General features: G+C 41.7%; 1 protein-coding gene across 1 annotated transcript; it reads right to left on the bottom strand.

Annotated features, from left to right (window-relative positions):
* Positions 1-306: 306 nt before the first annotated feature.
* Positions 307-5,811, bottom strand: lypd6 (LY6/PLAUR domain containing 6). The gene is made up of 4 exons (XM_070915274.1): positions 5,694-5,811; positions 3,091-3,189; positions 2,056-2,186; positions 307-480 (listed from the first exon to the last, which is right to left on the bottom strand). The coding sequence occupies exons 1-4, from the start codon at positions 5,809-5,811 to the stop codon at positions 307-309; spliced, it is 522 nt and encodes a 173-aa protein (XP_070771375.1).
* Between the last annotated feature and the right edge of the window lie 7,358 nt (positions 5,812-13,169).

The following is a 13,169-nucleotide window of genomic DNA, read 5'->3' as shown; positions in this document are numbered from 1 at the left end:
TTTGCAAGCAATGCATTCTTACACACCCAGCAGATACAGAGCAACATGGTCATCCTGCTGAAGTTGTGACAACACAGTATGGCTTCATCAGAGCTTTTTTTTTGCTGAAAACAGAGCTGCCTGCTGCTGCTGAAACTTAACCATGCATAGTGTGACATAAAACCAAAATTATGAGTTAAAAGAGGCCAAAAGTATCGGTAGAGTTGAGGGGACTGTCCAAATGTCCTTATGGTAGAGTAGAATCCATTGACAGGTTCACAGGCCTTTCACCTTTCGGTATACCTTGAAGGATTTGACTTTCACTTTTCAAACACCACTTGAGATGATGATGGAGCCGATGATGAATGACAAAGCCAATGTGTGGCTTTGTGAAAGTCCCACAGTGCTGCTGAGGGGTGAGGTGGTGGTGAAGATGGCGTCTGTTTCATTCCAGGGCATCGGTAAGTTACAGATGTTTCCCTCACAGCAGGCTGTGCACACCTTGACAGGAAGATACACATCAGAAACCATGTTAAGTCACAGAGCACAGTGGTGATGTGGTGATATGCTAACATAGCATATAAGCTGGCTGCTTGCTGCTGTATCAACTGATTGGGATGGGTTCAGTGATGGGCTTCACTTTTTAAAAATGCAAGGCCCTCCCCAGCATTATTACCATTTTCTTAGATTAAACTTCAATATTCCCCAACATCTCACATAACTAAACATCATTGGTACAACATGTTGCACCATTAATCTTCACTAAAAGAGGCAAACCATAAATAATTAGCTAAGTGTAACTTAAGTAAATATAGAGGACCACAGCTGTCATGTGTATAGATATAAAGCACTCCATTATTTGATATCTAATTGGACAATAAAACAATAATTAACTGTATTATTTCATTAACTAATTTCTAAATGAGCAAAAAAATAATAAATAGGGTTTATAAACACAACATAAAACAGTCAATAAATACATAATTTAAAAATGAATTAGTAATGACATTTCAAACTGCAATTTTTAAAAAGAAATTAAGGAATTCACAAATTGAATTACAGGAGTACAGGTTTTAATCAGGTATTTGATTCAAGTAACTTCATTTTCATTTGCATTTCTATTTTCCTGCTGCTTTTCCTGTTCCTTTGCTTCTTCATTTAGCATTTATATGACACTTCTTGCTATTACAATTAGGCCTTGTACTGGTACAACAATGCAAATCAGTCGTCACCAGAAGCCCCAGCATGTGCACAGCTCATAAAAGCTCTGTTGTGTCTTGTGAGTACAGTTAAGCCTGTGGCTTGGTTGTTTGTAGTACTACTCCAGTACGATGTAGGCAAGTTATGTTTAAATATAATTTAAATCATTTTCAATCAAGTATGAGGGCCTGATAGTGAAGAAAAGTTGCATCATCTGCATATAATCAAATTTTTGTTTCTATCCCATTTGGTTTAAGCCTGTTACACAATAATTATTTCTAATTCTAATAGCAAGGATTTCAATGCAGAGTAAAAACAGATATGGAGACAGCAGACACCCCTGACATAGGCCTCTATATAGGGTGAAACTGTTGGATACATTTCCATTATTTACTATTTCCTGGTTGGTTGATTATACATGACCTTCACCCATTTTATGAGGGTTTCCCCAAAATTTAACAACTGCAGAGCTTTTTGTATGAAATCCCATCTTACTATATCAAATGCTTTTTCACAATAAATAAATAAGAGCCCAGATTTTAGTTTGGATCCTTTTTGTTGAACCAAAAACAGAAGTTCAAGTCTTGCTCTGAAATCTCAAGAGGGTTAAGTTGTTGCAGGAAGACAACAGTGACAACAGTGTTTCTGGTTAAACAAAAAGGTCTATCTCTGTAGCGATAGAATGAATATGGTCTGTAGAGATAGAATGGATATGGTTATTATGGAAAATATGGATACTTTCCATAATAACTGAATTCCCATTACCATTCATTTATAGCCTGTGCTGCACCTCAATTGTATTGGAGTCTAGGCAGAATCTCAAAACCTCGTGATAAGTAATATTCTTTGCCAGTCCAGATTTTCTGCACTCCCCACCTTGTTTCCTTCATGATCCATTTCAGTGCATCCTGTGGAAAGACAGTCCTCCAGGGCCACACAGCGTTTGGTCACTGACACACTGTCTCCCTCGACATCTATTGTGTGGCGCGTGTAGCAGTATTTGGCTTCTGAAAAACATGGAAATTCAAGCACTTGTGATTGCACCTATTAGAGGGTGACACAGGAGTGGATTTTTACTCTGGTCCCATCCCACAAAAATACTCCTGGCCTGTCCCAATCCCATGTAAAACAAAAAATCCTGTCGTGTGCCAACCCCGGAAGAATGACTCTCATCCCATCCTGCGCCTGTGTTTTTTTGAGGGTGGTGGTCTTCAGGCAATGCAAGGATTTCCATAGCAACGACTCTCTGTACTGCTGTTCTAACTGCCGGCTTTTGAGGCTTTTCTGTAGCTGAATATAATTTCTTGAGTCTTCAAATCTGATTTTATCTACATTTTAAGGCTTGTGTCATTCAGACACGACTGCTCCTCAAACAAACTGATGATGTGTTCCTCTCTTTCCTCTCTCCGTCCAAAACTCTGCCATTTCCACCAGCTGAGAGTAACTGACTTGACCAGCTGACTTAGCTACAAGCTGATTGGCTGTTGAATCAGGTGACGTGCCTTATGTTCTAAAACCCTAGATTTCTAAAATCCTGGTCTGAACTGGCCTATTGTTATTATGATTCATCCTGCCCACTCCTGTTAACTTTTTTTCCGGTCCTCTCCCTGTCACATGATGAATAGTGAAATGGACTCCCATTCCGCAGGAATCCCACGGATCGTAGCACAGTGCCAGCAAAAAGCAGGGAGAAAGGAAGATAACAGCTAGCAAACAAACAATGCAGGTCTAAAGAAATTTCTAAAAAGGGGTTTTCAAATATTTTATGAGGATGTAATTAGGGTCAAGGACTTAAAGAAAAACAATGTGTTATTTCTTCCCTCCAATGTTATGTCTAACTGCTGATAACAAAAATGTAGTGCAGACATTTTACTTTGACATACTGCGTAAATGTTGCCCGGAGAATCTTACCACGTGGGCAGTACAGGTCTGGTGCCCAGCGATTGCACTCAAAGTTGTCTCGTGCATCTTCACATGTGAAGCACTTGAATCCACCAGGAAATGGAGTGGCTGGGAAAAGACAAAACCATCACATCCAATAAACAAAACCTAATAAACATACTCACTAACTGGTTAAGAAATGGAATGGAATGCAATTAACTAAAAAACTTGGTTTTGAGCATAGCTCGGCTTACCAAGCTTTTACTGCCCCCACTTGTGTTAAAAAGCGCTATGTAAGTGAAGTGACGAACACGAAAAGTCTTGCACTGATCCCCCAACACAAAGTGAGCTCTGCACGAGGCCCATTACAGGAGTCTCATACACTGTAAGAAGGTGCTACCTAGAACCATTTGCTTCTAAAGGACCCTTTATGGAAGAGGAATCCTTCAGGGGTTCTTTGTAAGACGAACGGTTCCATTAAGAACCATTTTCATTAAAAACCCTTTTTGGAAGAAAGAGTTCTTCAGGGGTTCTTTGTAAGACTAAGGGTTCTATTAAGAACCATCTTCATCCAAAGAAGCCTTTTTGGGAGAAAGATTAATTCAATGGTTCTTTTACGATTCCATTAAGAACTGTTTTTGGAAGAAAGAGTTCTTCAAGGGTTCTTTGTTCTTCAAGGGTTCTTTGTAAGACTTAACTATTTGGAAGAAAGAGTTTTCAAAGAAGCCCTTTTGGAAGAAACAGTTCTTTAAGGATGGTTGAAAGCATGGGTGTTAAAAGATCCTCACCCTCAAATATACAAATACCCATGTTTCAAATGGCATTTTAAAATGTAGATATATCTGGAATCCCCTTAAGCAATTAATTTTACTTGTGTTCTGCCATAGTGCATATCTTTGCCATCATTTTATCCCAAACAATAGTTAATTGCTTACATGTATTACATTGCGCACAGATACTATGTTAATTGATTAGTCCCTTCGAGGTGAAAAAACTTTAGTCCACGCCCACCTGTTGTGTGGGCCTCACTTTGGTCTCACCTTGTGTATAAATTGGACTGAGACTGGACAATGGACTCCCTTCAACAGCTTTTTCTTCAGTTATTTAAGGAAGTAGTGAGGCCCAGAGCTCAGAGGGCTGCACCTATATTTATAGAACCTGGAGCTACAGAAGTAACGTTTAATATCGCATTGGCTTCGCCCTCTAAGGATATTGCTAATGGGATAAGGGCACCTGCTGTGTGGAAGGTGGACTATTTTAATGCTAATATTTGTTTCTTGCTTTTTTGTAAAAATGAACAATACAGCCTGGACAAACAATGAGGTGTGCCAGTGGAAGCTCTTAGTATAGGAGTTGGAGGACAGGCTTATTCAATCTTTTTCACTGTCATTATTACGTGCCCATATTCCTACTGCTCTCATTGGACCTTGCATTATTTTGCTGTTCGTAGATGCCTTATGATTCACCTGGTGTAGTAAGTGCACCTTGGCATGAAGCTACTGTCTTTTTTTCTCTTCCGTCTCTGCTGTGTCACCATTGCTGGAGATTACAGGGATTCGCCTACTGAGGACAGCCTGATGTGCCTGGCTTGTGCATCTGTCATCTTGCTGATTCCTCTGGAACTATGCTCAAATTTGACCTGTTCCCCCTAGGACCTACACAGCCTCTCCGGTTCAGTTGTTCCAATTTTTGAATAAATGTTTTACTCATTAGAACTTGTTTGAATATTTTCTCAATTTTAACATCGGTACTCATAACATAGCTAAAATGATGGATGGCATCAATATATTATATGGGATTCAATAATTTTTTGCTTCATCTGTAGAATACAATGTGGTTCTCAGAAGACACAGCAGGATATTCAAGGAAATATCCACAACAAAACACAGCATTGCTATGGAATCTATGGAAAAGATCATTGTAATTGTAGAAACAGAAGTGGTTCTGAGACGATTCTCAGCCCAACTTGTAATGGCATGCCACCTGTGCATTGTGTGCTCTGCGCTGGGCACCAAAATACCACACAGACGGGCTTAGGATTCCTAAGGTCAGGAAAATACCAAACTGACAGAGAGCTTCTTGCACTTGTCAGTGCCCTGCCACTAAAATAGGGCCCTGTGTTCACACTGAGCCGACTACATAGGAAAACGCCGTTTATGTGTGAAAACAACCCGTGTTTTTTGTGAAGATCTGTACACAGCCAAACACCAAAACAACAGGAAGACAAATCAATTCTCTCCTCGTCCAATCTGTCGTTTGGTCTCTTCAGTTCGGAGAACTGTACCCGGTTGTCTCTTCTGAACTCCCGGAGTTCGTTGAGACTTTGGGGCAGTCCTCACCATGTGTGCACGAGCCCGGAGAGCTGCTTCGGCTGCCTTGCTTCAATTCTGTATCGTTTTCTATCACGTTCATGTTTGTCATATTATCAAACAAAATATTCACTGGGATTGGCAAAACTAAAGTTTTTCTGGTGTTATTTCACAAAAAACATCTGGGAGGTTGAAAATGAAGCTGCCATCCTCTCATTGGCGGAACCGGAAAACATTAACTAATTAATTAATTAATTAAGAGATGCCTTGAGATTATGTCGGAGGGAAGCTGTCGCTATGTACTGTCTGAAAGTGGGCACTTACTTGAGGGGTGGAGGTATATGATATCTTGTTCAGTAAAGTCTCTGGTGTGGGCGGTTTTCAGAAGATCCAGAATGACGGTCAGCAGTAGGACCCAGGCCACTGCAGGCCAGGGCTCCATTGCTGGTTACTGTGGTTTCACACATGCAGCTTTCTGATTCTGGGCTGTTGAATGTCAACCAGATGCCTGTGAAGTAGAACATAAAAACTGATGAATGTAGGCTGAATGTAGATTATGTGGTCTTTAAATAAAACAAGAATGGAGTGATTCACTTTAATTTTCTGAAGGGACACCCAGTGCTTGTTTACAGTTTTGATGTATTCATGTTTGGTGTCTCTGCGCGCATCTGCACCAAAAAGACGGTTACTAATCACAATGCGGGCCAATAAAATGAAGAATCTAGATGCGGATGCCGCCAAATGTGCAAAGTGTATTTGAAGTGATAAGCAGAAAGTAGTATGCAGTGAAACAGAGACTCAGTGAGGGCACAGGGAGGCGTGTGCCATGCCATGATGACGATGATGAATGATGATTAATGCAATGACCATGATAATAAGATAACACAATCGCAACGCGACCATATGGTCTCACTCACTCACTCGACCTCACTCTTTTTGTAGCCTAGCATTGTTCCCTAAAGATGTCACAACTTTGGCTGGCTATTCTAACTTTAACTAGCTAACGTTAGCCGTTGGCTAAGCAGTGAGTGGCCGAGGTCCACACCGTCTCACCATATTAGGGTGCACTTGTCCACAGCACTTCCTATTCAGCTTTTTAGTGGTACAGTATGCATATTTAAGGGGACTACAAGGATGGTGTACTGGAGGGTGGTGTTCGACCAATTATGGGGGGGTCGCTCTGGCCCAAAAATGCTTCACGAAAACAGACCAAAATGTTTATCCAAAGAATTTACTTTTGTAAATGATCCAGTCTCTGCTACAAGTAACATGCTTTGCATTGTGTCCCTGAAAAAAATCAAGTGGATTTAGTCTGCATACTGACATTTATGACTCAAAAAAACGGGTTTGAATTGGGATGTAGTTTGATGACACACAGCGTTACTGTCAGTATAAGCCTTTATAAAATGTTGAAATCAGTGTGGCGCATGAACACGCTAAAAGAGCGTTGTTCAATGAACATGCTCGTATTTTTGGTGAGCGGTGAACTGAACGTATCCGTTTGCAACTAATGAACGTGAACACTGCTTACCTGGGCACCTAAGGATTTGTGGCAACCGGCATCGACAGTATACCTTTGCCAGAGATGGTTTATTATCTTTGCACCTCTTTTTTCCATTTGCGGTAAAACAAATATTCACATAGTTTATTCTTGGCTTTCAAAAGTAGACTTGATTCTATAGTAGTATACAGTAATTCATTTAGTTTGGGAAGTGGAACGTGGAAATGGTTGGGGGCTGGGGGTAGATGGATAGGAGGAGGTTCTACGGAAAAAGAATAAAATAAACATAAAACCCCCCGGAAGAAATGAAGGTGAACTAGTTCATTTTGATCTGTGTGAACTGAGCTTGGAGCTAGCTCTTGTGAAGTGTGAACTGGCACAACACTAGTTGAAATAATAATTTGACGATTAATCAAAGAATTCGGACGTTCCCATGGCAGGAGATTGCTTCATCCTTGTTTACGCCAAGAGAATAAAAGGATGGTCGCCCCAGGCAAAGTCCAGAGTAGAAACAGGAGCCAACAGAGCTGCGATTGAGGCCAGTTTCATCTATCACCCTGCAGGTAAAGTAAGCCAGACTGAGCCCTCTGTGAACATTGGCTCATTCAACAGCCAGGATACACGGGAGCGCTTGTCCCATAGACAACACACTGCTCTGACATGGAAGGGAAAAAAATGGAGTCATCGGAACATTTGTCACATCGCTTGACTCCGGCCCTTTGTGCACTTTTCTCTTGCACAGCCAGATGCATTGAAGGCCCTGCTGAAATCTGGACGGGCCCATTATCAATGAGCTAACTCAATGAGCAGCTCACAAAGAGCTATCTAAAGATTCCACACACACACACAGTCAGACAAATACATTTATCTCTGAAACTCTCTGGGTAATATCTGGGTTAGAGCAGTGTCAGCGGACTCCACATGGGGACTGTGACTTGAAAAGGGCCCTGCTAATCAGACACAATATGGAGAGATAAACTCCATCAATATAGATAAAATCTATATTGCTAGATATTTTAAAACCACAGAAACAGAATGCGAGGCATCCAGAGAGATTGACCAACCTGGCAGTGTAAATGTGCATCATTAGCACTTCAGGATGCCCATTATGAGACAGGAGCTGAACTGAAACTATTCTCAAATGGACCTTTGACACCGGTCCATGTTGGTTTTTCGTATGTTACCCTGTACAACCATGAAACACGCACACAAACGAATCTATGGATGAACGCATAATCATGCACAAGTATGAGAAATAATATATATAAGCAATATAAACAGCTAGGGGTGCAAGAGAAAAGAGCCACTATTACACAAGTATAACAGCGCCCTGACGCAATTCAGACCCGGAGGCTCACCGACCCAAGGCAACCCAGAAGCCAAGAGCTGGTGCAACTCACGGACTCGCTGCCAGAATGTAATCCAGACTTGAACCACAAGGCCTGTTTTGTCTCTGTCTGCCCTGAAACATCTTTGGATGAATCACTTTTTCATCTTATTCATGAGCGATGGTGTGAGACTTCCGGTAAAGGCTCCTCTCTTATCCATCAGTGCAGCTCAGGCCAATATGATAGTGACATAATTGCTGCCTTCAAATGGAACGTGTGAGCTTGTGGTTGCGACATGGGAAGTCTCGTAAACAATATGCTTGACGTTCAAATGGCAAGTTGCAAGAACACCGCTGCTAGGCAACGGCAACGTGGACGCCAAAAGACTCCTCGTCCACCGAGGCTAACAGTTCAGCAAGCTGGCAAGCGGGTAACGCAATGCGGGAAATGCAGAGGCCTTCCCATCCACCGAAAAAATACACTCTCATGGCCTCCACCATTTCTGAAAACGTCAGCAAACAGTCAAAACTCATGAACTCTGAGAGCTTTCAGAATACCACAAGAGGGGGGCGTTCATATGGACTCTTCTTGTAAATACTGTAAACATGACCCCATTTGAAGGTACCAAATAATCAAAATGCCAATAAATATGCATTATTACTTGAGAAATACTAACATTTATCTCACCAAAAGAAGCTTCACATTGCACAAGATTTGATTTTGGTGTAAATCCAACCATAGGGAAGGCTGCAATGCTTTTCTTTAATCAAAACGCATTTCAAAGTTCACCACATTTGCTATGCACAGATTCTGCATGTCACATCTGATTGGCAAATTGCATAGTACCAATACCAGACCCAAGTAAAAGAGAAGCACAAATTGAGAGACAGGGTAGGGCCAGATAAGCCGGGGATATGCAGCTACTTGGTAGCAGAGGGGGCTACACCAGGACAACACTGGACTTCACAGTTCGAAAACAAAACAGTTAAAAATACAACATTGCATGAATGAAGTATGAGACAATGGGCCGCTGCTTTTGACTGAGTTCTGTGACTGTCCAAAAAGAAAGGTTGGTGGGTTGTTCACAGTAACTCTGGGTCTCCATTGGAATCTATTGTAACTGCTTTAAATCCAAGGTGACTACTGCTGCTGTCCTCCCTGAAAGAGCAAGACAAATATTTCAGAGCCTTGTTTTAAGCCAATACTCATTCCTTCCTAACTCCATCACAGGCTCAGAGAAGACTAACTTAACTTGGACTCAAAAAACAGCTGCCAAATTGGTAATTACAGGATGTTGGTCTTCCCTTTTGTCGTGCTCTTCAACCTTAATGGTTCCCAAAGCACTTTACAGTTCAGGTCTCATTCACCCATCAATGGCGACCAAGCTGCCATGTAAGGTGCTGGCCTCCATCTTAGGAGAAAAATAACCTCAAGAACACTTAAACATGACGGGGGTGCCCCCAACCCGCTCTAACTCCTGTGCAACAGTGCTAACCACTGCAACACCATACCGCTAACATTAGCCACAATGAGCCATGCCAGACCAGCATTAAATTAGTGTGAAGACCGCTCCTCATCTTCACTGCAGGCGAGAGGCTACATTAGCTGCTACTAGTTTAACACACCCAAATCTCGGAACACTCTTGCCAGCTGTCATGTTGCATTGTGGGTAATGTAGGCCAGCCTATGAGGAGCACACCTGGAAACACGCTGATGTGGAAAATGTGGTGTTGAAGTGAGAAGGGGTTAATTTATTCATTTCTTTTAAGAGCGAGAAAGTGTTACTTATCCTTTCAAAAGTTACAAAGACTTGCTTTAAGAATGTTAATGTGACTGCTTATTAATGACACATTTTGCAGTGACTTTCCCAGGAAGGAAGCAGGGCCTGATGCAGCTGTGTCTATAATCATTTTAAAACTACAAAGCATGAAAGAAAGCAGGTTTTCAGGTAGGCAGAGGAACCCTGTGCCCCTCTATAACCTGCGCTTTTACTCTCTTCAGGCATTTCCTGCCCCAGTCTTGACGCGACACACCGTGGGGGTCAAAGCTAACATAATGTCACGAAAGTTGATGCCAAAATCCACTTGCTGTGAAAAGCGGTCAGTCACAAAAACAGAAACAAACCCACGGGCTGCAGAGTCACAGCCTCTTGTAACGCGCTACCTTTTGACCTCTGCAGAAAGCAGCCGGGGCGCTTTGCAGCCATGCCGGACTGCATCGAGTTTCCTCCCCGAGATCCTTATCACAGCTGAGGTCTACAAGGTATTCACTCCAAGACCAGGGGCACAGGGATACATATCAACTGAGCGAGAGTGGGACCGAAAGACAGACAAGAGTGTGGTGGATCTTTCACTCTCTGTCAGGGGCTACGCTGAACTACAACATTGTCATTAGCCAACAGAAATATTACTGCTTTCATACAGTATTTTCACTCACCCTAACCCTAACCAGTCAGAAAGCTTTTTACTGAATACTGAGTCTATTTCTTTCTAAATCACATGAAAAGAAATCTATCAGAGGTGTTATTTTTCTCTTACACCTTTTTCAAGGGTTTTTGAAATAAGGTCAATGCTTGAGACTCACGACTATTGTAATGACTTTAAACAGGTGGAAGACACTGTCTGGAGATGTCAGCACGTAACTGGAAGATACAATGTTGCAGTAGTTGAGTAGTTGAATTAATTCAACAAAACAAAGCTGGGTTTCATACTTTCATAGATACTGACCATCTCCTTTCTATCGCACCCATCTCTCAATGTTTCCTACAAAAAAAGAGGTCGATACTTTACTCCAACACAGCTCATGCCTTCATTTCTCCTTTTTCTGCCAAGAGTACTATGGCCGTGCATCAGGGCTTGGCTGCACCAGGGCCCCATATGAGTGTTGCAGGGATGACATGTTTTTCTAGGCCAATCCGGAAGTTAGCATCGCCCTGGTTCCCTCCACAAAGAGCCAATGGGATTTTTCCACAGGTTTTGGATTATTGCAGAAAATAAGCTCAGTGGCAAAACAAAAGTTTATGATACTTACACGTTTTGTTCAGCGAGATAATCTTCACTAATGAACACCACTTTTATGATTTTTGAAGCGTAAATGGAATCGCCCAAAGTAAAAAGCTAACGTTAGGCTATAAAGGAACTACACCGTGGTCGCATTACTTCAACGTCACCACCACTAAGCTTAACTTTTAAGAGAATATAGGTAGATATAGATATATAGACAGATAGATATAGAGTACAAACACAACGACTAGCGAGTAGATGACTTTCCGTGTTCAGCATGAAGACGTTCATGTCCACGACAACCACTGTGGTCTCATTTAGCCACTTGTTTTTAAGACACCTAAAAGCTGAGTGGGGTATCTACTGGCGTATTTTATGTCATAGAACAAAACGTTAAAATCTCTGAAGCTTGTGTTAACCACAGACCTTATTTCAGGCACCTCACCAAAAACCCATTCAAAAAACTCATTGACTTTGAGACGAGGGGACCGGAAGTGTAAAATTGCTGACTAATTTCCTGGTTTTAGGACTCATTACTGCAGCACTCTATTAGCAGTTAGTGAACAGAACAAAGTGTACAGCATACAAGAAAAAGAAGAATAACTGCACTGAGGGTTATGGTGAGAGTTCACATTACGAACACTATATCCCCGTATAGGTAACAAAGGTTGCATCAAACTTAATTACTGATTTAATGTACCATCTGATGAACACGCTGACTCAAACAAAAGTCGTCAAAAGCTCTGGGAAAAACTAGGAACTGAAGCTTGAGTTTCGACTGTTGTGTCACACATTTGGTGATCTTTGTTTAATTGCATCAGTTGTGTGCGCATCTCTGGTTCACCCTAGTCAGTCACAACTGAGGAAGGTGGTTGTATATTTAAAATTGGTAGTCTGTATAAACGGTTTAGACAAAGGTCCAGGTGGTGCTATTCAAACCTGCATCTAGAGCGCCACTGTTGTGCTCGTGAAGGGTGCCAAGGTGGACTTTCCGTAGACCCCCAGATGTTTGTAAAACGTCAACTAGTTGTTCAGCTGTGGTGAACTTCAACAAGATCTGACTTACAGTACACGTATCTAAATAGAGAGGCTAGGGTGAATTTTCAGAGAATGAGAGGAGAATCAGTCTAACCTCTGCCACGAGCCTTTCAATCCGGGAGAGAACAGATTCTGCAAGAGGAGAGAGGGAAGAGACACAAACAGACATCCCATTGACGCGGACACAGAGGTCTGGTTTCAGTGGTACAGGTGTCCTAACACTGCACTACAGAACCAGAGAGATACTATCTATAGTATGTTTTCTTATGCTAATATGATTTATCACCAGGGATGGGCAAAAATACAAAACAAAGAACATCTTAAAAGTGAGTGCATGAAAAGAAGAACTTTGGGTTGACTTCTACAGCAACGTGAGTCAGGTATTGCAGGCATCCATTGGCCATATATGTGTATGTGTAAATACAGATTCAGAGGGAGTTATGGAGCTTTTATGGACTACATATTAGTTTCCATCCCGATGTGCAAGTTTTAAACTTCAGAAAAGTTATCAAAATAAAATACAAATAGGGCATTTCCATCAACTACCACCAGTAGCTGAATGATTTGGGGGCGCACCAGTAGCTCACCTGGTAGAGCTCGTATTATTTACTAAGGCTGAGTCCTTACTGCAACAAGACACATCTCTCTCTCTCTCTAGATGACACTATCCGATTAAGGCAAATGCCCAGAAGAAAAAAAAACATAATATAAATGAATGGTTTCATCATACTGGTCTATCTCGAGAGAGCGCTGTGACATGCAAGGCGAGGATCACATGACCAGTGGAACGCAGCCACAGAGGCTACTTTGTACTTTTGCATGCTGCAAGCCTTGCTAGTTAGGCTACAGTGGAGTATTACATCATTCAAAGAGGTACCTTTGATAATACAGATGTGTGCCATAGTTTTATAAACGTACATCCATATGAATT

This window comes from Enoplosus armatus, chromosome 11, assembly GCF_043641665.1.
Source record: "Enoplosus armatus isolate fEnoArm2 chromosome 11, fEnoArm2.hap1, whole genome shotgun sequence".
NCBI classification, from domain to species: domain Eukaryota; kingdom Metazoa; phylum Chordata; class Actinopteri; order Centrarchiformes; family Enoplosidae; genus Enoplosus; species Enoplosus armatus.
Note: the sequence above shows the minus strand (reverse complement) of the source record. Positions and strands in the feature narration are given on the sequence as shown.